General features: G+C 39.1%; 1 protein-coding gene and 1 pseudogene across 1 annotated transcript; both read left to right on the forward strand.

Moving 5' to 3' along the window:
* The first annotated feature begins 850 nt into the window (after window positions 1–850).
* On the forward strand, window positions 851–20,692 carry LOC122144176 (bromodomain and WD repeat-containing protein 3-like). The gene is given in 43 exon segments (XM_042754906.1): window positions 851–1,021; window positions 1,157–1,215; window positions 1,297–1,326; window positions 1,469–1,528; window positions 2,484–2,634; window positions 2,790–2,888; window positions 3,745–3,906; window positions 4,049–4,296; window positions 4,729–4,853; window positions 4,959–5,029; window positions 5,150–5,205; window positions 5,207–5,239; window positions 5,241–5,252; window positions 5,436–5,476; window positions 5,587–5,691; window positions 5,858–6,011; window positions 6,135–6,272; window positions 6,793–6,921; window positions 7,012–7,237; window positions 7,941–8,075; window positions 8,306–8,489; window positions 9,091–9,181; window positions 9,270–9,416; window positions 9,418–9,441; window positions 9,560–9,636; window positions 9,929–10,136; window positions 10,220–10,318; window positions 10,440–10,547; window positions 10,669–10,793; window positions 11,154–11,236; window positions 11,924–12,035; window positions 12,141–12,202; window positions 12,283–12,438; window positions 16,136–16,256; window positions 16,377–16,502; window positions 16,601–16,676; window positions 17,010–17,060; window positions 17,146–17,289; window positions 17,433–17,585; window positions 18,297–18,465; window positions 18,542–18,619; window positions 18,765–18,911; window positions 19,445–20,692. Coding segments are annotated over 43 exon segments (5,295 nt in total). The 5' UTR covers window positions 851–987; the 3' UTR covers window positions 20,131–20,692.
* A 1,229-nt stretch (window positions 20,693–21,921) lies between these two features.
* On the forward strand, window positions 21,922–24,493 carry LOC122144205 (annotated as a pseudogene).
* Window positions 24,494–25,181: the final 688 nt, after the last annotated feature.

Genomic DNA, 25,181 nt, shown 5'->3' on the forward strand with positions numbered 1-25,181 from the left:
AAAGGTTCTGAGAAAAAGTGAAAAGAAAGCATAAAAAGTATTCAGAGAAAACAACAGCCATCAGGTAAACACTTTGTGGCTTTAGAAAAAAAAAAAAAACGCTTTTTGAATTTAGTGTAAGAAAAAGTGAGAGCATCTCTGTCATTAAAAATGCACGCAAATGCATTCAGACTCCTTCCAAAGCTATGATTCTAACTCTTGCTGTGTCTGTAGCTGATGAATGAACAGAAGCACCCATGACCTCTTAGGTTTGAATCATCTGAGAGGCAACAGACTGACAGCCTAGAAATATTCTGTTGAGCCCTGCTTTTCATAGCAACGCAGAAAACATCATATCCAGACAAAGAAATTTTGTTTACATTTTAATAACTTTTTGTTGTTTTAATGCACATGATATCATGAACCAAATCATACAATAAAGAAAACATTGAAAAACAACATGATGTTCACCAACCCAGAATACATGATTTCTGTATGCATCCACATTTTGTTAAAGAATTAAAAGGTATGTTGGTTGTATTTTAACATTTATTCGATATGCATCTTATATAATTGTATTACGTAATATTTATGAAACCATGCCTTACATAACATATGTATATGGCACAGTAATTGTAGTATGGAACATTTCATTGTGAAGATTTTAAGTTTCTCCAACACGCGACCTGTGATCGATGAGACGATGTTAAACATGAAACAAGTCGTTTTTTATTGCAATAACAGCTCTGCGGTTGGGTTCACCCAACTGTACGCCATGCAAAATGTCCGACGTGGAAATGGTGAGCTCACCTGTGCGCGCTCAGTGCGCCGCTGGCGGAAGCGCGCGGTACTGCGGAGCACCGGCGCACTGCCGCCGCGCGGGGGCGCTCGAACAAAGCAGCACGAGCGGCGGCTGCAGGCCGAGACGCTGAGAGCGAATACAGCGCAGGCCGCTCTTAGCAAGCGGAGACCTCTCCACGAACCTCCACCCACCGCCTGGACCGGGCCATGGCGGCGGAACCGTGCTCGCAGATTGAAGCCGGTGGGCAGCACTCGTTTCTTCCGTGTCTTTATCGCTAAGAAGACTTTAAGCACAGTTTTAGCATTAGCTTTCGAGGCTAAGCTAGGCTAAGCTAAAGCTAACGACTGGTGTTGTTTTGTGTTTCTCTCTCTGCAGAACTTTATTACCTGATCGCCAGATTCCTGCAGTCTGGACCATGTCAGAAATCCGCTCAGGTGAGGCCAATAGTGGCGTGTGTGAGTGTCGGTGTGTATCTTAGCGGCAAGTGTGTGTGTAACGCGTGTGTGTTTCTGCAGATGCTGCTGCAGGAGCTGCACGAATGCGAGGTGAGTTTCATCCCTCTTCTCTTACTCAAACCCGTTTTTTCTCTCTAATATCTCAACATAAGCATATCCTCCTCAAGCCAACGCGGCTGCGTGTCTAAATCCTGCGTGTGGTGTGTGTTTTTTTCCCCCGTTGTGTGTGTAGATCATTCCGAAGCGCTGGAGCTGGGATGGAAAGCAGTTTAAGCGAAGCTTTGAAGACTGGGTGAGATTAAATAAACTCTATCGCACACACACGTGTGTGAAATTCAGAAACAAACTCTCACAGGTGCTTGGCTCACTTATTACAGCGTGTAAAACTGAAAAAGCGCTGAATTGAGGGAGCTGTGCTGGCGGTAGGAGTATAGTTTATAATATACACAAGGATTGGTTTTGGTGTGGGACAGTTTTAATTTCGGGAATCGAAATAAAAATATTTGTTTTGAAATGAAAGGCTTTGTGCGTGCCGGCCAGAGGCGTTACGGCAGTGCAAATGGATCGAGAGGGGATTGGTGGGTTGCTGCGTCCACTTAAAGGCGGCAGCCAATCAAACCTCAGTTGCTACTTGAGGAGACCAGGAAGATGGGTGGAGAAGGCTTCTGATTGTCTGACATGTGTTGAGGGAAAGGGTGGTCTTTCAGGAATGAGCGTAAATAAATAAGGATTATTTTGGTGAAATAAGGCCATTATGTTAACATTGTTGTTTGCAACAGTTATTTCTATATACACTAGCGTTCCCTGTGTTTTTCTATTCTATTTATTTATTTATTTTATTTATTAAAAAAAAACCCTCTACATTAACACTAGCATTATATATTATTTTTCTATTCTTTTGACTTGTTTTATTTTTATTTAAAAAATAACCCTCTAACGCTAGCTTTCCCTATTCTTTTTCTATTTTATCTACTTGTTTTCTTTTTATTTATTTATTTTTAAAAAAAACCTTGCTACATGTTTCTTGTAAGGCTAACTGAGACTTGTCACAGCACTTAGATATTATTGTTCTTTTGTTGGTTATGATTGCTTCTATTGTCCTAATTTGTAAGTTGCTTTGGATAAAAGGATCTGCTTAAATGACTAAATGTACATTTCTTCTTTTCTTTTTTTTTTAATCATGATGCAATTCAGCTTTGCTGTGCCTCTTGTAGTTTATTTATCAAACACCTCCATGTATGTTTTAGGTCTTGTTAAATCAGCACATACCTGCGGATTACCTGTTGCGCGTGTGTGAGCAGATTGGCCCATTGATAGATAAACACATTCCTCCTAGTGTTCCTGGAGTCCACAGTTTACTGGGCAGCGGGCGACAGTCATTACTACGGACAGCACAAAGTGAGACGCACACAATCACTATATACAGCAGCAAACGATGAGAAGCAACAAAGATGAGAAAATAGCGCACACGATCACACAAACACTTTCCCTCACATTAATTTTCTCCCTCTAACACAGATAAATATTTGACAAACAGTTGGTTTCTCTCTCAGGTTCTTCTCATACAGCATGGAGTGGTTCTGCAGTAGTCGCCTTGCACAGGGGACGCCCCCCAGAACCACCTCTCAACTGTGCCAAACCACCAAATATAGGTGAGTCATGTTCTCCAAAATGCTGTGTGTTGTGTTCTGACACTGCTGTTTTTTGGGTTAAGTTTCTGGAGTCACTGAGTTTGTGAACATAGAGGGAGTCCCTGCTTTCCAAATGAAAATGGTGCTTCATGATTGATGATTAAAGTCGGCATGATAAGAATTCACCCAGTCTATTTTTAATTAATTAATTTTTAAAATAATATTCAATTAAAAATTATAATAATTTTGATTTTATGATGAAATCATCAGGACTCTCTCTGGCGATGTATGCAAAAATGGTCCAGTCATTAAAGTCTGCTTAAACCTTCCACCATCAACTGCAAGCTTGCATTCATTTGAAGTGCAATTCCCACAATTTATTTTCCCTTATTGGATATTCCTTTACACTCAGATTTTATTTCATTGCGACTTTAAAGGCCAGTCACCCTACATTTTCCCTTCTATTGACTTCCATTTATACGGACACAAATGCGATCATGCAAATTTTACTGGGTTCCAAACTTCAAGTGAACCCTGTGAATTCATATCATGAAGACATGTGACCAACAAAAGTTTGATACGTCACTGTGATACTCAATTAAACCAATGCAAACTTCAAATTTGCAGAATTGCAGAGTTATGGTAAACTGAAGTAGAACTGCATATTTGTACATTTATACAATATTATATATATATATTTTTTTTTTAAGTGCTGCAAATTGTAAAGTCATATTACAAATATAGTGTCTGTTTGTCTAGTTTGACCATAGCTTAATGCTGGATGTTAGCATGTTTTAATTTAGTGACCCAGTAATGTCCTTTAGTGAAGCCCAACTATCATTTCTTAAATTTCTTCTCTCTAAATCTCACTGCTCAGTGTCAATCATGGGTGCTCGCCAAAAAACAGGAGTGGCTCGATTTGGCCACGTCTTCCCCTCCTGTACCTATCAGCACATGAAGATGCATCGAAGGATTTCTGGGCATCTCTCATCAGTGTACTGTGTGGCATTTGACCGCACTGGGCAGCGCATTTTTTACGGTAAATGCACCTGATCATCTGAAATAGTGTGTTGAGTGATATTGTTAATGTTGAAAAAGAACATAGCAACCCCAGGGAAACACTGTTTTGTGTCTTGTAATCAGTAGTTTTGTAATATGTTTTATGTGCGCTTGTAATCAAGGTTTATACACGTTTCTGTGTCAGGGTTCTGATGACTGTCTGGTGAAGATCTGGGCGACAGATGATGGCCGTCTCCTAGCCACTCTGCGTGGACATGCGGCAGAGATTTCAGACATGACTGTGAATTTCGAGAACACGCTCCTTGCTTCCGCCAGCTGTGACAAGGTCATCCGCGTGTGGTGCCTGCGTACCTGTGCACCTGTGGCAGTGTTGCAGGGGCACACAGCCTCTATCACCCTCCATACAGGTGTGGTGAACACGTTTTCTTTATAAAGTCACTGTTTGAGTGCAGCATGGTACTATGTTCTTTTACACGCGAGCAGCTCGTGATCTGGGGCCTCATTTATAAAACTCTCTGTAGATTTCCTCCTAAAATTGTAGGTGCGCACAAAAGCTAGATTAGGTATACTGCCCAACACTACATTTAGCTTACAATGCCTAGTTTTATTGTGCTTAACCTCATCTGTATATCATTTCCATGCATATTCCCATCCCCCGTGACACCATGTTTAACACCGTGAAAGGTACAAATATGAGATACAGACTGTTAAATGCCGTTTGTGCCAAACATAATTTTTTTTATTGCTAAAAATCATCTAATATCCTTATGTTTTAGAAGAAATCAAAATATCCATAAAAACAAAACTGTTTAAATTCAGATGATTTTGTTTGTGTTTGAAGGGGTTTTTCTCTCTATCTCTGCAGTTTTCTCCATCAGCATTAGGTTTCTCTCGGCATCTGGCCACCACTGGAGCTGACGGATGGTGTGTTTCTGGCAGTGGAAACTCACTCAGTATGAAGTTTGAGTAAGTGTCATTTGTCCATTTTCAATGGACCCAATTCTGCTCATGTCAATAATTCAATGTTTTTACATAGAGTAAATTTGCAACGAGTCGTGTGTGTGTTTGCAGTGATCGGCCTGTGAAGTTTATGGAACGTTCTCGTCCCGGAGTTCAGATATCCTGCAGTTCCTTCAGCTCTGGTGTGTTTACCTACACTCAAACTTTAATTCTCTGATAAATTTTCATACACTTCTCTCATGTTTATTTATTATAGTATCATGATCAGACTGTAATTGTAATATTGTGTTCTTTGATTCCAGGGGGATTGTTTCTGGCCACAGGAGGGACCGACCACATGATCAGAGTTTACTACCTCGGGGACAGAGATGCCTGTGAAGTTTTCTGACCTGGGACTCCCACACGGTAAGAGTGAGAGACACAGAGAAATAAGCCAGTAGGGCAGACAAAAAAGGCAAGAGAGATGGAGTATCGCAAAAGAGAATAATGGCCGGGAAAGGGCAGAACTTGTATTGTAGACTGGAAAATGAGGAACATGTTAAAAAGTTTGAATATCTGAATGAAGTATAACAATATTTTTGTTTACAGGATAAAGTTGTAGCTATTCAGTTCTGCAATAACACCGACAGGTGAGTTTATTTTCAGCATTCACTGTGTGCTTCCTTTTGTGTTTGTTCATTGGGATGTACCTTTTGTCTTTACTCTGGGTGTTTTTTTGACTCTGTGTCTCTGTATCCAGTCTCAGGTTTGTGAGTGGTAGTCGGGATGGTACGGCTCGGATTTGGCATTATCAACAGCAGGAATGGAAGAGTACCGTGCTGGACATGACCACCAGATTACCAGGGTCAGTATGTGTACATATCTGTTAATTGTGGGAGCAGGCAGCTTTCTCAAGCACCAGCTGGAAACGAACCTAATTACGATAACATTAAACGTTGTTCTATTGGAAAAATAAAATGTATTTGGTCCTTCTACTATGTGTATTTTTTACATTGTGTTTCATTTCACAGGAGTGCTGTGATATCAGGCGATGACAAATCGACCAAGTTGGTGGTGACCATGGTCGCGTGGGATCGTTGCGATCGCTCCATCATCACAGCTGTTTCAAACTGCCTCCTCAAAGTCTGGAACTCAGCTAATGGCCAATTACTACATGTGCTGTCGGTATGTATGCATGCATTCAGTCTGTTCCTTTGGGATCCTGTTTTGTAATTCTAAAGAGGTGCTTCCTATGATTTATTGCCCATTATGTATGGATCATTTATGCAAATGCTCGTCTGTTCGTAGGGTCATGATGATGAGGTGTTTGTTTCTTTGGAAGCACACCCCTTTGACTCACGAATCTTGTTATCAGCTGGTCATGATGGTAACATCTACATCTGGGACCTCAGTAAAGGCCTCAAGATCAGAAACTTCTTCAATATGGTGAGATGATGTAACAAATCTTCTGTTTCAATTCTAAAAAGTTCATCAATTTTAAAAGTAGTTGACAGAAAAAATAAGAAACATGTACGCTACTCTTTAAAATTTGGGGTAACAAGTGGAGAAGAAATTAATACTTCAGCAAGGATGTATTAAATTGATTAAAATTGACCAAAGATGTTGGTAGTGTTCCAAAAATGCAGTTTTTAAACTTTCTATTATTAAAGAATCCTAAAAAAAAATGTCAGTTTTCATTAAAAAATCAAGGAGCACAAATGTTTTCAGCTGTAATAAGAGAATAAGGAATAATGTAATAAGGAATAAACTGCATTTTAATTTAAATTTAAATAATGTTTCACATCACATCAAATAAATGCAGTCTTGATGAGCATTAAAGACCTCTTTCAAAAACAGTAAATAATTTTACCAACCCCAAATTATTGAACAGTAGTGTTTAGATGTTGATGAGATACTGCTCATTACAGAATTTTTTTTTTTTTCTCTCTCTATTTTTCTGTGTTAGATCGAAGGGCAGGGTCATGGTGCTGTGTTTGACTGTAAGTTTTCTGTGGATGGGCAGCACTTTGCCTGCACAGACTCTCATGGTCATCTCCTCATCTTCGGATTTGGGTGCAGTCAGCCTTATGAAAAGGTACATTTGTGTCCTAGAGATGTGGAATTCTGAGCTTTTTGTGCAGTTGCCTGAAACCACTCGCATTTCAACCCTTCACTCTGCTTTCAGATTCCAGACCAAATGTTCTTCCATACCGATTTCCGGCCGCTGATCCGGGACTCCAATAACTTTGTTCTAGATGAGCAGACACAGCAGGCACCCCATCTTATGCCTCCACCTTTTCTGGTGGACGTAGATGGGAACCCCCACCCACCTCGTTCCCAGCGCCTGGTGCCAGGCAGAGAAAACTGCAAAGAGGAGCAGCTTGTGCCACAGCTCGGCTACATGGCTAATGGTACATTTATTTAAGTTTAAATGGTGAATAACAAATGACTCAAAGCTTTACTGCATGATTAACGTACATCTTATTGCTGTAGTAAATATTATTATTATTATTTATTATTATTATTATTATTATTATTATTATATAGATTGTCTGTTTTATTTATAATGATCCTATAATAACTAATTCTAGTCAAATTGATAAATCATTTCTGTAGTAGAAATTTTGAAAATATTCTGCTTTGTTCAGTCTGTAGCTACTGTGTAACACAATTTCCGTTGTCGATACCAATAAAATTTAATTCTTGTCACCAATGTCAATGGTAGAGTGAAAATGCATTTTTACTTCATTTAAATAATTAAAAAAAAAAATGTTTAATTAAAATGATGACATGTAGTCTTAAACCCAAAATACTTAAAAATATCTTTCCTTCTGGTACATTTCTTTTTGACTAGCAACAGCACTAGAAATGTTACTGCTTGTCATTTGTCTAACTGCTCAAGAGGACAATCTCTTGGGAATAAATTTATTTCCTGTTGAATACTATGAATGTGACAAGCTCAGTAGTGTCCTGCACACATTGCATGGCTAATGTTAATTATATTAAATTAAAAGCTCCCTGTAGTCATCCATTTTATTAGAGAACTAGTTTAGGCTTTATTTTAAATTAGTTTAAGGAAGTCATTTCATTTAATTTTTTTTTTTTTTTTTTTAGGTGATGGTGAAGTGGTTGAGCAGGTGATTGGCCAGCAGACTGCAGACGAGTCTCAGGAAGAAAGCCCATTGGATGACCTGATTAGGCAGCTCCAGCACCAGCAAGATGAGCGACTCAACTCAGGAAGTCCTACAGATGAGAACAACCCACAGTTAACCTTTTAAAATGTTTTATAGAAATTTAATGCATTGTTTTCTTATGGCACAATTATTTTACATTGAAGAGGCAAAATGCTGATGGTATAATCTATTTTTTTCTCTATATTACATTAAAATTATTTTGCATTTAAGACATTAGTTGGCTTAAAGGTCACTTATATAAAAGCTGATAGTTTAGAGGTTGTGACATTTAGAGCTGTTGATCAGTAGGTGCTGAGGTGGCAGGTGGTCCTCTGTCACCCCCTAACGTTGGGCTGCGACGTAGCGGACAAGTTGAGGGTGTACGGCAGATGCACAATAATGCCCCCCGAAGTCAGATTGCCACTGAGAGAGACCTGCTGGCTTGGAGCCGTCGCGTGGTAGTTAATGAAGTCCAGTCTGGCATATTCAGGTACAAGTATGACAATTTAACAGCTTTCAAATCAAACAGAAGTAACAACCTGCTAAAGCAACATTGCTACCAAAAAACAGAAATGTATTCTTAAATTCCTTTAGTGACAAAAATAGCTCATCGTGGTCTAAAGCAGTGGTTATAAATCTTTCTGACACCAAGGGCCCCCCCATTGTCCACAGCAATATCCTCCATATACAATACTTCTCCAGTTTTCCATGATTTACTGAAAAAAAATTGTGTGTGTGTGTATATATATATATATATACACAGTATATATTTTTATATTTATTTATTTATTTTATTCTGATCTAGAAATGTATATTAATTATAAAACTGCCCATGGAGTTATAAGACTTGATTAATTTACATGACTTTTTCCAGGTCTAAATTCATACTTTCTACCTTATAGTATATATCCAGGTTTTGGTTCTATATCTGGTCCCTTGTTGGGAAACACTTGTCTAAAGTATTTAAGCTTCTGTAAAATATATTAAAAAAAATATATAAGACCATTGGTGAGCATGATGGCAATTTTAACACAGAGTTTTAACACCCAACACTGTCTCCTCATTGATGTGATGTATTTGTGCATGTTTAGAGTGATGGAAGACAGTAGGCGTGCTAAAGGAGAGGTAGAAAGGTCTTTCTACAACATTGAGAAGAAGAAGAAATCTGCACCCACAACAGGAGTGAGTTTTACACACATGAAGATATATAAAGTCAGTGCCGAACTACAGGATAAACCTAAACCTCATTTTTCTCCCTTTTTATTTGTAGAGTGAGCCGTTGGGAGAGAGCGTTCGCATGTTACGGAGGCCTCAGCGCAGACCTCAGCAGAGGAGACACACGTATCAGACCCGCTCGACTCAAGAAAGGAGACGCAGCACAAGTGTGCTCTCGTACCCCCATAACGAGGAAAGTGTGGGCAGAGTCCGACAGTGAAGTGGAGGTAAGAAGGCAGTGTTGGTGATATTTTTTTTTTTTTTTTTTTTTTTTACTATATATATTTGCTAGTTTTAAAATGCTTAATTAAATATTAAATAATGTTTCTGAATGTGTGCACCCAGCAGGAGGAGGAGCAGAATGAGAACAGTGACGTGTCCTCTGATGGTGAAGCTCAGTGGGAGAAGGACAGTAGCTCCAGGTTCAGACCCATCATAAAAGAACACCAATAATACAGATGAAGCATTCTGATTTTGGTCTAGAACTAGTTTTAAATTGTTTAAATGAAGCTTTAATTTTTTGCAGCTTTTTAGTCTTATCTCCATATAGAATTAGACCAGTATTAGAGATTTAATTATAGATAGTACTATTATAATTTTTTTTAATCCATTATAGTCTTTCATAATAGTCTTTCAGAATGTTGCTTGAAGTTTTAAGAATTTTCTGTTTTTTTTGTTTGTTTTTTTCGTTTCCTGTTTATATATATTTTACAGTGACTCTTCTAGCGAGTATTCTGATTGGACGGCAGATGCTGGAATCAACCTCCAGCCTCCGAAGCGAACAACTAGAAGGCTGCCAGCTCGTGTTGCTGGGAGTAGCAGCTCTGAGGAAGAGGAGGGGACGGGGCAGGGAGAAGGAGACGCTGAGAGAACGAGTAAACGCACTGAAAAGAAAAAGAAACCTAAACAGACTAAACAGCGGGTTAGCATACATCTATCATTCATCCATCTATTCATCCATCCATATTTTCTTTTCTATGCTAATGTGTGTGTGTGCGAATTTAGTCTGTGCCTGCTGGTGACTTAGAGGAATGGTTGCCCCCATCTTGGATCATGGAGACAATTCCAAGACGATCACCCTTTGTACCTCAAATGGGAGATGAAGTGAGTCCACTTCGTTTAAATGTAGACATACACTAAATGACCAGAAGTACATACAAGGATTTTCATCATACATGCACATATTCTTAAGGAATCTCGCTTTTTTTTTTTTGTTTTTCTGTAGCTGATATATTTCCGTCAGGGTCATCAAGCATATGTCCGAGCCGTGTCTCGTGCCAAAGCCTACAGCATCAACCCTCAGAAACAGCCCTGGAACCGCCTGAACCTCAGGGTAAGGGGCTTATTTCCCATCTCATCACCATTCCCACTTATTATTTGCATCACAGTGGTTGGCCCATTCTGCATCCAGACCAACAGGAACTTGAAAGTATGTTGTCTGTGTGTTCTCTTAGGATCAGGAGTCTGTAAAGGTAGTGGGTATTAAATATGAAGTCGGGCCGCCCACTCTGTGCTGCCTCAAACTGGCTCTCCTGGACCCCATCTCAGGGAAAATGACCAACGAATCCTTCAGCTTGAAGTATGTACACTTACATTCTCAAAAACACACAAGCACACAGTCTTATATTTTTATTTATTTGTGACCCTGGACCACAAAACCAGTCATTAGTAGCATATTTGTAGCAATAGCCAAAAATACATTGTATGGTTCAAAATTATAGATTTTTCTTTTATGCCAAAAATAATTAGGATATTACATAAAGATCATGTTCCATGAAGATTTTTAGTAAATTTCCTACCATAAATATATCAAAACTTGGAATAGCATAATAAATTACAATAAATACTAAATTCTGATAACTGCATTTTAAAAGATATTAGGATAGTTTTTGATCATGAATATGAGTTTAATGATGGCTGTCTCTGTCTCTCTCTTTAGGTATCATGATATGCCTGATGTCATTGACTTTCTGGTGCTACAACAGTTTTACAATGAGGCCAAAGAACGCAACTGGCAGCCTGGTGTGTTTGTGCTTTAAACTGTGGTATATGCAACTGATATCTTTGAGCAAACCTCTACCCAAGTTTGTTCGCACTAAGCCTGTATGCCTCAAATCATGTGGCTTGTTGAGGAAAGGCGGGTTGTCACTTTTTTTAGCATCATTACTTGATGGACAAGGAAGTGAGAGGAAATCCCATAGATTTACATTGAAAGATGGGCCTGAGCCATACCAAAAAAAGAGACTTATGGGTGGGTTGATTGGGGTCTTTTGATTTGAGCAAGTAAACAACAATCCATAATACATTATTAACTGCATAGAAACATGCTATAAATCTTGCAGGATTAGTGGCTGCATGGCATAGATTATTGATCTATTAATGCTGTGGTGGTAAAGCCGAATATGTTTATTATGAGTGACGTGACATACAGCCAAGTATGGGGACCCATACTCAGAATTCGTGCTCTGCATTTAACCCATCCAAAAGTGCACACACACACCCGGAGCAGTGGGCAGCCATTTATGCTGTTAAGTTGGGGGTTCGGTGCCTTGCTCAAGGGCACCTCAGTCATGGTATTGCTGGCCCGAGACTCGAACCCACAACCTCAGGGTTAGGAGTCAAACTCTCTAACCACTAGGCCACGACTTCCCCATGATCGTAAAATATCATATAAGTAGCAAATAACAGCTGTGAATATATGTATTTTAGGTCAGCATTTCAGGAGCATCATTGATGATGCTTGGTGGTTTGGTTCGGTGGAGTGTCAGGAGCCATTTCAATCTGACTATCCAGACAGCCTTTTTCAGTGCTACATTGTCAGGTACGTAGATTTGATCACTGCTCTACCAGAGTACAGAGTTAAAACCTTGGGATTATTATGGTTGTACTATACTTTTTTAATAATTGGTGTATGTTGTTTTTGCAGGTGGGATAAATGAGAGAGAGAGAAAATGAGTCCATGGGATATAGAGCCCATACCTGAAGAAGGTACTGACACACTTAAAATCTGACACTAAATCAGCCAGTCACATTCTGGCATATCTAATGGTGTGATTGACCATCTATAGCTCCACTTCCAGAGGAACATGGTGGCAGTGTCCCGGTCACAGAGGATGAGCTTCAGGCCCTGCTGTACACTCCTCAGGAGGGAGAGTGGGGGCTGCACACACGAGATGACGAGTGCGAGAGAGTCATCACAGCCATAGATCAGCTGCTAACGCTCGGTATGGCAAATGCACAAAAACCACCTAAAACTATTCGCAGGATCAATATTGAAAATATTGAACTTTGTTGGTCTTCTATGTGTCAGTTGCTGATTAGCATTGTCAAAATACCAGTACAATGAAATTTTATGATTCTCAAGCCAATTTTAATACCAAAGCATAACTAGATCACTGACGAAAGCCTTTATTAAAGGTGCTGTATGTAAGATTTTGACTCTACTAAAGCATAAAAATACCGTAATATGTTTGCAGATAGTTAAGAAACATGCTAAGTTAACATGCTTGTTTATCTGAAGAACAATGCTACAGTCAGTTATTCTCCTTTGAAAATGTGCATTCCGGGCCGGAATGTTGGTATTTGTTTTGGTTTGTGAAGCACGTCCACTGACAGTTTACCCAATTGTATTTCGGCACCCTGGGTTGCCAGTTGGCAGAAAACACAGCGTTTTTCATTTCATTCATCGTCAAGTGCGCTCATTCCTTTTTGTGTCATTAATCTGGCAACCTACATGTGCGTCAAGTCTGAGGAGGAGTGGGTGAAAAAAAAAAAAAAAAAACCCTCTCCAATAATTTGAATTTGGACTGTGGTACCTAGTTAAACCACTCGGTGTCAATCCTACATACAGCACCTTTAAATTATTATTAAAGGGGTCATATGATGCGATTTCAATTTGAACTCAATTCCTTTCTCTTTGGGGTGTTACAAGCTGTTGGTGCATGAAGAAGATCTGTAAAGTTGCAAATACTAAAGTCTCAAATCCAAAGAGATATTCTTTATAAAAGTTAAGGGTCAATCACACCCCCCTAAATAGGCTCCCCTACATCTCTACGTCACTATGTGGGAAGATTTGAATAACGGCGTCCCAATGTTCACGCAAAAGAAAGAAGGCATAAAGTTTATGCTCTCTGTTGCCACAGCTGCCATGTTGTGGAGTCGATGTTTGTTTAGTTGTTTTGTTGATTTTTAAACTTTGTTTGGCCTTCCAAAAGAGGACATGCTAGAAATCAGTGGTAAAGTTGTATTTCAACACTGTTTCAGAACAGTCCAACCCAAAATGTGTGCTGCGCATTTTATGGAGGATGAGGACTGTTTCCTGGAATCAGTAGCCTGCAATGCGTCTGTGGCACAACGGCTGTTTCTATAAAGTTTGGCAGTTCAAACTTTGCAAGGACAGTCTGGCGCTTCTGACTCACAGCCTGTAGGTAACGTTACGTTTTTTATATTTAAATAATTTGTCAATGATGATTCAAACTGCTGAGTTTTGAGCAGTAGAGTAGGCTTGTTGTTTGTTGTTTCTCAGATCAGAAATGCAGACATGGTTTTATGTTTATGCATCACGATACGCAACGCATAAAAACCAGTATAAGTCATTATAATCATTAATTATGTCCCCCCTGGATGCAACAAATGCCTCGTTTGTAATGGGTTTTATTTGTTTTGTCTCGTCTAGTGATGTCCGGATCGCGAACGAATCTTTCTATTTAATCGGATCTTAGTGAACCGGTCGAACCAGTTCACCAAATCGAACTGAATCGTTTGAAACGGTTCACGTCTCCAGTACGCACTAATCCACAAATAACTTAAGTTATTTGGTTTATATGCCTGCCTTACACTCCCTCTGATGCTAAATAAACCAATATCCCGAGTTATTCAACATTACATTGACTGAACTTCTAAAAGAAAGCGATGATGGGATGTGCACGAGCAGAGCAGCTGGACTGAGTCTCGTGCTGCTGCTGGCCCGGGAGACGGCATGTTAAGGGGCGTAACATTGCCAATCACAACGCACTGAATAGCTGGCCAATCAGAGCACACCTCGCTTTCCAGACCGATGAGCTTTGTAAAAATCGATGCGTTTCAGAAGGCACTTGCCAACAACACTTGACTTTACAATTGTATCTAAATTATAGATTTAAAAACGGGAGCTAATTTTATGGCAGAAGTCGTTATTGTGGATTTTTACTCTTGATATTGTAATAATAATACAATACTATATTATGTCGATATAATAGAATACATATAAAAACTTTTTTTTGTGTTTTAGGGAAACGACTCATGTATTCTGGCTCTGGCTTCACAGACAAACATGTCGGTCCATGACGTTAGTCTAGTCTAGCTCAAGTTATGCAAAAACACCTGTTATAATCACTGAAACTGTGAAATGTATCTTTTATATACATTGTATCCGCAGTGGTGTTTATGATGAGGGAAGTCACCGAGCACAAAGAATTCAATCTGTGAGCGTGTACACTCAACAACAACTGAGAGTTTTCAGCGCTGACTAATCTGATTGGCCATTGCATTCCTAAGCTCAATGGAAATGCATATGATTGGTTATCAGTGCTGCAAAAAAAAGTACAAAAAACAATCTGTTGCTGTGTGTGTGAATCAAAATATAATTCCGCGGATAGACATTTGTCATTCATTTTCACATTTTATTTTAATCACAACAGCCACAATTAATTGTTAAATTTTTTTAATTTGTGGGGCTTTTTTGTTCATTTTGGTGGCCTTTTTTGCTACATGGCCCCGTTAATATCCGACCCTGTCGTGTATATAAGCAATATCACACTCGTAGACGTGAGATATGGCTGTATATCATAGGTTAAACACCGGTAATCACAGCATGCTAGACGGCACAAGTGTGTAAGTACATAAAATAACACCGGAGTGTCTTTAAAAGCCCTCTTTTGTGCAGAAACACCTCCATTCTGCCACGGATTTAAATCAAAAGCTGCATCCCAAATGACGCACTATGGACTCTTACACTATGTAATTATGCACTATGTACTTATCCATGTCGTGTATGAATTATAATAGGTTATATTGTCATTTATAAACAGAGTCTGATAGCCTCTCCCCCTTCGCTACATAAGTAAATCTGCGACAGTTGAGTGCATGAAGTGTCCAACATTCCACACTTAGTTTTTCGGTTATTTAAGTGCATCATCCGGGTAATTTTTTCTTTTTTGGAATTTTCAGTGTGAATGCACTACTCACACTATTCATACTAAAAAACGTCTTAGAATAGTGCATAAGTACGCGATTTGGGATGCATCTACAGTTGAACAGCTGAGCCCAGGCCTTCGATACTAATTCAAAAATGTCACTTTAGAACTAGTATCAAAGGAACGTTGAGCTGCTTTATTGAAAGCTTATTGTATTACTGTAGTAAAGTGGTGTATTATGTAGAGTAGCTATTGTGAGAGAGAGATTCTGATTGCCTGCATCTGAAAAGGCACGCTCTAATATACAGCATTGAATTTACACAAACATGCGAATTTGCTAAAACTATCATCTCTGAAAAACATTAATAGATTAATGAGACCAAAGACAACTGTTAGGTTTACCCACAACAAATTATATCTCATGTGTAACCACTACAGAGACATCAGAGCCAGCGGTAAATTCCAGAAGATCTCGTCGAGAAGTACCGCAAGTGGAGTTATACGATTACAAGCTGTAAAACGGCTGTTGGAGTTCTGATATCACTCTAATATTGCACTCTTATCAGCCTATCAGATTCGAGGACCAGAAAGAATTGTTGTATAAATTAAAATTGATTTGATGCTTTAGTGATTTGATACTTTACTGATTTAACCTTGCGCTATGGACAAATACATGCATTGTTTATCTGTGACTATTTTTACAATAAAGCATGTTCCTTGCTAAATTTTGCTCTTTTGTGTTTTACAGATGTGGCAAAGGCATTCTCCTGCCCTGTAGATTTGAGGGAATATCCACTGTACTGCACTGTTGTGGCCTATCTTACTGACCTCAGCACCATCAGAACAAGATTAGTGCACCGTTTCTACAGGTACACACTATCCTTTAGCCTACTGACCACAGCATTATCAGACATCGTAATGAGTGCCCTCTAGGTCTTCACAAATACAACTGTTCTTAGGAGTTCTCTCATGTGTCTCTGTATGTGTAGACGGATCTCAGCACTAATGTGGGAGGTGCGTTACATTGAACACAACGCTCGAACATTTAACGAACCGCAGAGCCCTATCGTCAAAGCAGCCAAAACGGTCAGCAGCGTCCTGGTGCGTTTCATCAGGTTAGAGAAAGTGCAGTCACTTATACATTCATATCGGTTACGATCCCTCTGGTTCACCTGCTGGGCTCAGTGATCATAATGTGCATGTGTGTCTGCAGGGATCAGACCTGTACTGATATCTTGGATCTCTATGATAAAATGAAGAGTGAATTCAGCAGCGAGGAAGAGGAAGAGGTAAGTGTGTTGTGTGTGTGTGTGTACAGAGCAAGTATGGTCTGCTGACACAAAACCATTGTGACAAAACTTTTGGGCCAGCTGTAGCCTGCTGTATATAATTTAGTATTAAGCCAAGGGGTGTCCAAACTGGTTCCTGGAGGGCCACTTTCCTGCAGACATCAGCTCCAACCCTAATTAAACCTAACTGATCAACTAATCAAGGTATTCAGTCTCATTAGAAACTTCCAGGCAACTGTGTTGGCGCTAAACTCTGCAGGATGTTGGCCTTCCAGGACTGGACACCCCTATGTAAAGCAGAGGAACTCTTCATTGTCTCTGTTTGCTCTGTAGGAGACTGTGGATGTGGACTCGGACACTCCTGGCACCTCCACTGGTCAGAGGGTGAGACAATTCAGCTTATAATTGATTTACTATGAAGCGTTACAGTACCAGGTATGTTTTCTCTAACCTCTTCCACCATTTTCAGAGGTCCAATAACGTGCCTCAGAAGCGTGGAGTGGTCCTGGATATCAGCGCATGGCACGGACAGTGCAAAGAGCTTCTGAGGAGAATGATGGCAAGCTCAGATTCTGAGCCTTTTCGCCAGCCTGTCGACCTCTTCACCTACCCGGTACCTCATTCTTCCCTCTAAGCTATTTCTTCACAGTTACCATCTTTTTTTCAGTTCACTCCCTTTAACATTACGTCTGTCACTTCCTGTTTCCCATGTTGGAAATCATTCCGACCTAATTTCTCTTTCTGTCTATATATCAGGATTATCGTGATATTATAGACACTCCTATGGATTTAGGCACAGTCTCTGAAACCCTGATGGGTGAGAACTACGAGAATCCCATGGAGTTTGCCAAAGACGTGCGGCTTATCTTCAGTAATTCAAAGGCTTACACGCCCAACAAGAAGTCTCGAGTAAGATCAGAGCCCACTTTTTTACCTGTTCACCTTGATAGATGACAGACATTACAATTAATTTATTACTAACGTGTATTCATTTTCAGGCTTTTTGAAAGAAATAAATACTTTTATTTAGCAAAGACGCAGTAAATAGATCAAAAGTGGCAAAGACTTTGTTACTATTTTTAAATAAATATATCACCATTTCCACAAAAACATTAAGCAGTGCAGCTGTTTTCAACACTGATAATAAGAAATCTTTATGGAGCACCAAATCAGCATATTAGAATGATTTCTGAAGGATCATGTGACACTGAAGACCGCAGCAATGATGCTGAAAATTAAGCTTTGCCATCACAGGAATAAATTTGATTTTAAGAAATGTATTTTAATTTGTAACAACATTACACATTCTTACTGTTTTACTGTATTTTTTAATCAAATAAATGCAAATTAATACTATTACTGACCCCAAACTTTTAAACCGTAATGTATATGGTTGATAGAGATTTTTTTTCTAATGCTGTTGTGCTGTTAACTTTACTTTGGTATAACTAAAACCGTATAATTCAGTCTTTTTAATATGGATTTGCAATCTTAATTTGAATTTTTTTTTTTATAATTTTTTTTTTTGTCTGCCTTTATGCAGCTATGGTAAAATAGTCAGAGTAGGTTTAGGCCTTACAGTTGATCTACAGTATGACTCCGATATTGTTTGTTGTTTAGATCTTCAGTATGACTCTGAGTCTCTCGGCGTTTTTTGAGAATCAGATAATTTCCATAATCTCAGACTACAAATCTGCAGTTCAGAATCAACGTAGAAGTCAACAGAGACTCAGTTGCAGCAAAAAATTACAGAGCTCCAATCCCAACAGGTAAAACATGTACATCCACTGTCAAATCCATGTTACAGAGTGCACATAGAATTTTCATTTCTTTTAACCCTTTTTTAAACTTGGGTGTTCTGCCAGCCCCCAAAGGGAAACAGAAATCAGGAAAGAAAACTTCCCAGGTGTCTGCAAAAGGCCGCTCACGGAAATCCTCTCAAGGTGCGTATAAGAGTTTGAGATGTCATAATTACCAGTGGTAAAAATTCTTTCCAAATTGGGGTTGTCTAAAATCAGCCACTGGAATATAATTGGAAATTATCATAATAATGGTGAATTTAGTTTATATAATCACTTCTTTCACCAGATTTGAATGTTGCACAACTCGATGAAGACAGTCAGCCATCCTCTTCATCCTCATCCTCTTCCTCCTCCTCTTCCTTGTCCTCTTCATCAGAGCAGGCAGGAGCCAACAGAGTTACACGCAGCCGTGTTGCACCAAACAAATCCTCAGGTACACACTCATACACAAACAAACATACGCTACCTTTCAAAAGCATGGGTTCAGTAAGATGAAATTATTTCATTCAGCAAGGACTTTTTCATGGATTTCTGTTTTAAAGTTGTTCTTTTGATCATTATTTTATTTTTTTTAGAAAGGAAAAAAGTATCTCAGTATAACACACCAAAAATATTAAGCAGCAAAACTGAAAATAAGAAATGTTTCTTGAGCAGCAAATCCGCATATTAGAATGATTTCTGAATGATTATGTGACACTGAAGACTGGAGTTATGATGGTGAAAAATCAGCTTTTCCATCGCAGGGATAAATTATATTTTTAAATATAACAGTTGTAATAATATTTCACAGTATTGCTGTTTTTACTGTATTTTTGACCAAATAAATGCAGCCTTAGTGAGACTTATTTTAAAAGCATGAGAAAGTCTTACTGACCACAAGCTCTTGAATTGTACTGTGTATTGCAAAGAACTTGCTTTACCTCCGAGTTGACCATGAAATTGTGTCCTCTGTGATTCTCTATATAGGTGGCCATGGCTTACTGCCAAACGGAGGTCGAAGTTCACGTCGGAGAGGGACAGCGTTACCTGAAGAGGGAGAGGTCTCTGAATGCGAGAGCACCAGCTCATCATCATCCTCAACATCCGCATCGTCGTCCTCTTCCGGAACCTCATCGTCTTCATCCGAGAGTGACGACAGCGGGGCTGAGGTGGGCGGCTTTGCTGACGGCGGCGATCACGACTACAGCAAAGCACCGCAACACAAAGAGAAAGGCAAAGCGGCAGCGGCCTCCATCGATAACACAAAGCGAAAGCGCAAAGAAGAAGCGCAAACAACTCCTGTGAAACGAGCACGACTAGCAAATGAAAGAGATGAAGAAGAGGAAGAACCAGAGGAGGAACCCGAGGAGGAGGAGGAGGAGGAGGAACCTGAGGAGGAGCTTGATGAGGAAGAGGAGGAGTCGGAGGAGGAGGACGACGATGTAATTTCGTCATCAACAAAAACAAGCAGTCAGAGGTCAAATCAAAGGACTCCAAAATCAGGGCGGGTTAACACTCGTAACCAGGGTCGAAGGACTGTTCTGTACAACGATGACTCTGAGGATGAGGGGCCGACGACAGACCCGCTGAATCTAGGAATGTCCCGTTCTGGAAGGGTCCGTCGCATGACTGAACGTGCAAGAGTCAGCCATCTTATGGGCTGGACACACTGACATTTTGTGATCTTTACACAGACTCACTACAGCGATACTGCAGGGATTTTGTTTTTAGTACTGTGTTTTTGAGATTTGTTTGTTTTTGTTTTTTACTGTTGTTGTCATCTCGGAAACTTGATGTTCATGACTCTTCCTGGACTGTGGTGCTCTCTCTTCACTGTGGCTTCCACAGAAACTACCACACTATCAACTAAGCAGCCACCTCTGCCTTATTCTGGTCCAGAGCGGTGAAGGGTCAACTTTCCTCCCCTCTTTCTGTGTTCATCCTCCCTCCTGTTTGGCTTTGATTCTTTTGGTTTCTGGCTTCTTTCCCTCCGAGGAATCTGTTCTGTCAGAAAGATGGTGCTGCTCTCCTCTCACGTTCTCCATCTCGCATTCTTTTCGTACCCTTTTTTTTATTACACAGGGGGTCATTGAGAACACTTAAGTTTATCATGTAATTCAATTGACTTGACTTTACTATTCAATCAGGTTATGCATTTACCTCTGTTCAAGAATTTAATCAATTTTGGTGCAGGTGCAACCTCGGAGATGCATTAACTACTTCCAGATCACTCATGGAATCCTCATCCATCTGAGCACAGACACGAGGAGGATTATGGGAAATGTAGGAGAAAATGCACTTCTCCCTTCTCCTCTTGTTCAAATATACAAAAACACTTCAGACTGTTTTTACAGAATAATATTTATATTTTTCCACTCTTGTATGATACACTTTGATTCATTATCTCGCAGTAAGGAGAACATTAGTATTGATAATGTTTGCACATTTTATGTCAAGTATATGTGGCAGCTGATTGGTAGATGTGAGGTGATGTCGTAATCCTGGACTCTTGATTGGTTCAGATATAATGTAAATTGAAGCTATCTGAAGAGCAACAGACTGTTTGTTATTTCACCTTTTTTTTTTTTTTTTTTACTTTTTACAAGGATTTTATTTAATTTTTTATTATTTTTTTACGCCATTATTACGAAAGACCGAAAGGCTGTTATGTTTTTAAACAAGGAAGACAACAAGAAAGCCTCTCTGAAAATCATCTCATGTGATCATGTAATAAATGGTAATGTGTTTTCACTGGTGAAGACTAAGCATTATAAATAGAAGAGATCATAAGTTGAATCTGAGTTTGGTTTGTGGTGTCAAAGGCTGTGTACAAAAATAATTTAAAACATTGGTACATCTCTCTTTCTCTCTCTCTCTTCTCTTCTGCTGTTTGTCCCTCTTTCTCGCTTTTGTTTTTCTCTTTATTGCACTATTTTGGAAAGTTGGAAAGCACCCTCGCCATCCAACCCCTTAACTGCTTGTCCTCACCTGTTTGAAAGATGTTTCCCAGCCGAACAAGATACAGCAGCATTAACCTCCTCAGGTTCTGTTTGTTAAGAAAGGAGTTGACTAGATGAGTTCATTTTGTCTATTCATTTACTTTCCATTCCTCACTTCTATTTTTTTTTTTTTTTTTTGTATCATGGATCTGTTGTCATATTGAGATAAAGCCGCGATCTGTTCAGTGACAATAATAGTGAAGATGGTCAAGATGTTATATGTCATAAACGTTTGTGTCCTTTTTCTACACATTTTGGATTGTTTTTTATAATAAAAATGTAAAACTATAATAAGTCTCTGCCTGATATCTCCCAGCCAAAATGACATGAATGTAGATAAAACTATGATGTTTTATTATTATTATGAAATATATTTATTTAAAAAAAAATGGAACTATTTTCTGTTTTGGCCGTGACATCACCGCGATCGCTGACCTGAGCGCATGACTGTGACATCACTCCAGTTGTTTGGAGAAGCCGGAAGTGAATTCAGAAAAACAGAGAGGGGGACAGTTAGTGATCCACACGAAGAGCTTGGCAAAGACTGAACTGAAAAAATACTACTGCGTCTAATCGTCAGACTTTCTCAAGAAGCACCAGCCAGCAGCAGAACTGGATCATGTCCAGCATGGAAAGTATCCTCGCGGACTGGAGCGGTCGAGCCCGATATACACTTTGTCGATGGAACCATAATCACTTTTACTCAGAGTTATTTATGGGTTTTAACTTAGTGTTGGCAATATTTCAGTATATACCAAAAGGTCGGGTTAAATTATATAGCCGTTATATCAAACAACGCATCTGCGAAATTATTTTTTCACGTCAGGAGGTTAATGGATTTTAGTATGTAGCGTAGTTTATCGATTTAAATCGTAAATTTAAAAAAGGGCGTGAGCTCCTCGTACTGTTTTTTAATGTCAGTCTGTATAGTTTAAAAGTGATTATTTTGGTAATAGCGCTTTCAAAAACATCGTAAAATTCCGCCAGGTGACGTAGAATTACGTAATGTCTCCGCCTGTGTGTTATTTAGCTGAACAGCCTGTCAGACTGGTTAGTTCAGTTTCGAGACGGTGTATATTATTGTTTGTTTATAATGTCATTGTTACAGTGTTGAGGTGTGTAATGTGCATACTCTTTAAAGTCTGCTGAAGGTATCACATAATAACACGAACACTGCGGTTCTTTTAAAAAAAGAAATCTTTCCTTGACATTTGACTTCAGAGAATTTGTTTAACCTCAAGTTTGCAGCCAAAGAACTTCAGCGGAGTTCCAAGAAATGCGACAAAGAAGAGAAAGCGGAGAAGGCCAAGGTCAAGAAGGTAAGCAAAACCAAAACATACTTTTCCACTGAATGGCATTTAAACACTCTATCCACTGAATTAAAGTAACCATCCATTTTCTGCCGCATGTAAAATGTATTGCTTTGGTGACTGGTGTCCTAATGAACCACTGCTCATGTCTGTGTAACTTAGGCAGTCCAGAAGGGCAATATGGAGGTTGCCCGGATACATGCGGAAAATGCCATTCGCCAGAAAAACCAATCAGTGAACTTCCTCAGAATGAGCGCCAGAGTGGATGCGGTGGCTGCGCGTGTACAGACAGCAGTCACCATGAACAAGGTACACAAACTGCTTGTTTTTTTCTTTTAAACTAGACCAGTAGTAATTATTCAGTAGATTTAACGGTTAACATTTGATTTTGATTCTCCAGGTCACCAAATCTATGGCTGGGGTGGTGAAGGGCATGGATGCAACCCTGAAGAGCATGAACCTTGAGAAGGTGAGACGACGACTTCTTTGTTCATGAAGTATTTTCATTGAGCAGCTCATAAAAACAACTGCGGTATTCTGATTTGTCTAGATTTGACTGGCAGGATTAAATTCCCTGTGTTTGATTTGCCAGATTTCAGCTCTAATGGATAAGTTTGAGCATCAGTTTGAAACACTTGGACGTACAGACGGCTCAGATGGAGGACACAATGAGCAGCACCACACAACACTCACTACACCACAGGTGATAAATACACACGCTTACTACAGTGACCTCACTGTAGGTCAGATATACACTGACATAGTAGTTGTTTTGCCTTTTGTGACACTGTGCTGTGTTTTAGGGTCAAGTCGATGCTCTGATGATGGAAATGGCGGATGAGGCCGGGTAAGAACATTTCAAATGATGAGATTCATTTTTTTTTAAAGTAGATATGATAATGCACACACTACCATTCAAAAGTGTGAAGGTTCTGATGTTTTTGAAACGTTTTTTATGCTCACTAAGACTGTATTCATTTGATCAGAAATACAGTTAAAAAAAAAACATAATATTGTAAAATATTTTTTAAAATGTAGAATAACTGTTTTCTATTTTTATACAGTTTAAAATGTCAAATTTTCAGCATCATTACACCAGTCTTGGAGTGTCACCATGATCCTTCAGAAATTCACTCTAATATGCTAATTTGGATATCAGACTATGATTCAGTTATTGATTTAAGAGATAATAGCCACCAATATTCAGTTTTAAGATAAAAACCAATGTTTGTACTTGTGTGTTTAGGCTGGACCTCAATATGGAGCTTCCTCAAGGTCAGACAGGATCAGTGGGAACCAGCGTAGCGTCTGCAGAACAGGTATTATAACACACACATGCTTGAATATAGAAATTCGGACAAACTCATGTCAGATATGTACTCTTATGGTTTTATATTTGTCTTTGTTACTATAGGACGAGCTCTCTCAGAGATGGCCCAAACTCAGGGACCAGGTTTAAGGAGAGCCGGGTGTGTGTATGTGTATGTGAAAGAGAGAGATTGTGTATATGCAATTTTGTAAGAAACATATCCCCCTGGAAATATTGACCTCAGTTGTTTAGTTTTTCTTTTTATGCAGTTGAGGATGGGTGTGCAGCTTTCATTATTCACAATAACGCACAGGGAACTCAATTAGACAAAATTACAAATGTTACATGGTCACCTGGTTAGTTCTGGGGTCCTGCTCTGAACTCAGTCAGTAATAATTGAATTAAAGACTATTATACATTCTTTGTAATAAGGCTTGTTTTATTTGCGTTAATTTTTTAAATACCTGCTTGTCTTGATGGTCAGACAAATGTAGAGTAAAAACTGACTTCTGTTTCTTGCCTGCTGCACACATGGTTTGCCTCTGCTTCAAAGGATTGTGGGAATTTGACATTTAAAATGCATGTGATCAAAATGATGATTTGAATAAAGTCTCATCATTTTGTCCAAAAAGCAGTGAAATCCCCACTTTATCAGACTATTTATGTCTTATGTATTTAGAGAAACACTGATCTTTATGTTCATTTATTTTATTTGGTTTATCCAAAATGTAAAAAAAAAAAAAAATGCTTTTGGCAATGTACTACTCGATCAGCTGGCACAAATGACAAACACACATATATATATATCTATTTGTGTGTGTATATAAATAAACATTTTGCAAACCCATTTCTCTGTTTATGACTCTAAGCTATTTATTAGGGAAATCTTTTTTTTTTTTTTTTTACAAGGAATCAGCTGACATGCTAATTCTCTGATATTATGATGATACTGGTTTTCAGACTTGGTACATTGACTGTGATTGGCCTGTTGGGCCTTGAGTCACATCAGGGTAGCGATTTCATTGGCCCATTGGGCTCAAGGGTTAGAACAGGGATAGGTTTTGATGTTTTGATTGGTCCGTTGGGTTCAGAGTTAGCAGGGCTGA

This window comes from Cyprinus carpio, unplaced genomic scaffold, assembly GCF_018340385.1.
Source record: "Cyprinus carpio isolate SPL01 unplaced genomic scaffold, ASM1834038v1 S000006615, whole genome shotgun sequence".
Lineage (NCBI taxonomy): Eukaryota > Metazoa > Chordata > Actinopteri > Cypriniformes > Cyprinidae > Cyprinus > Cyprinus carpio.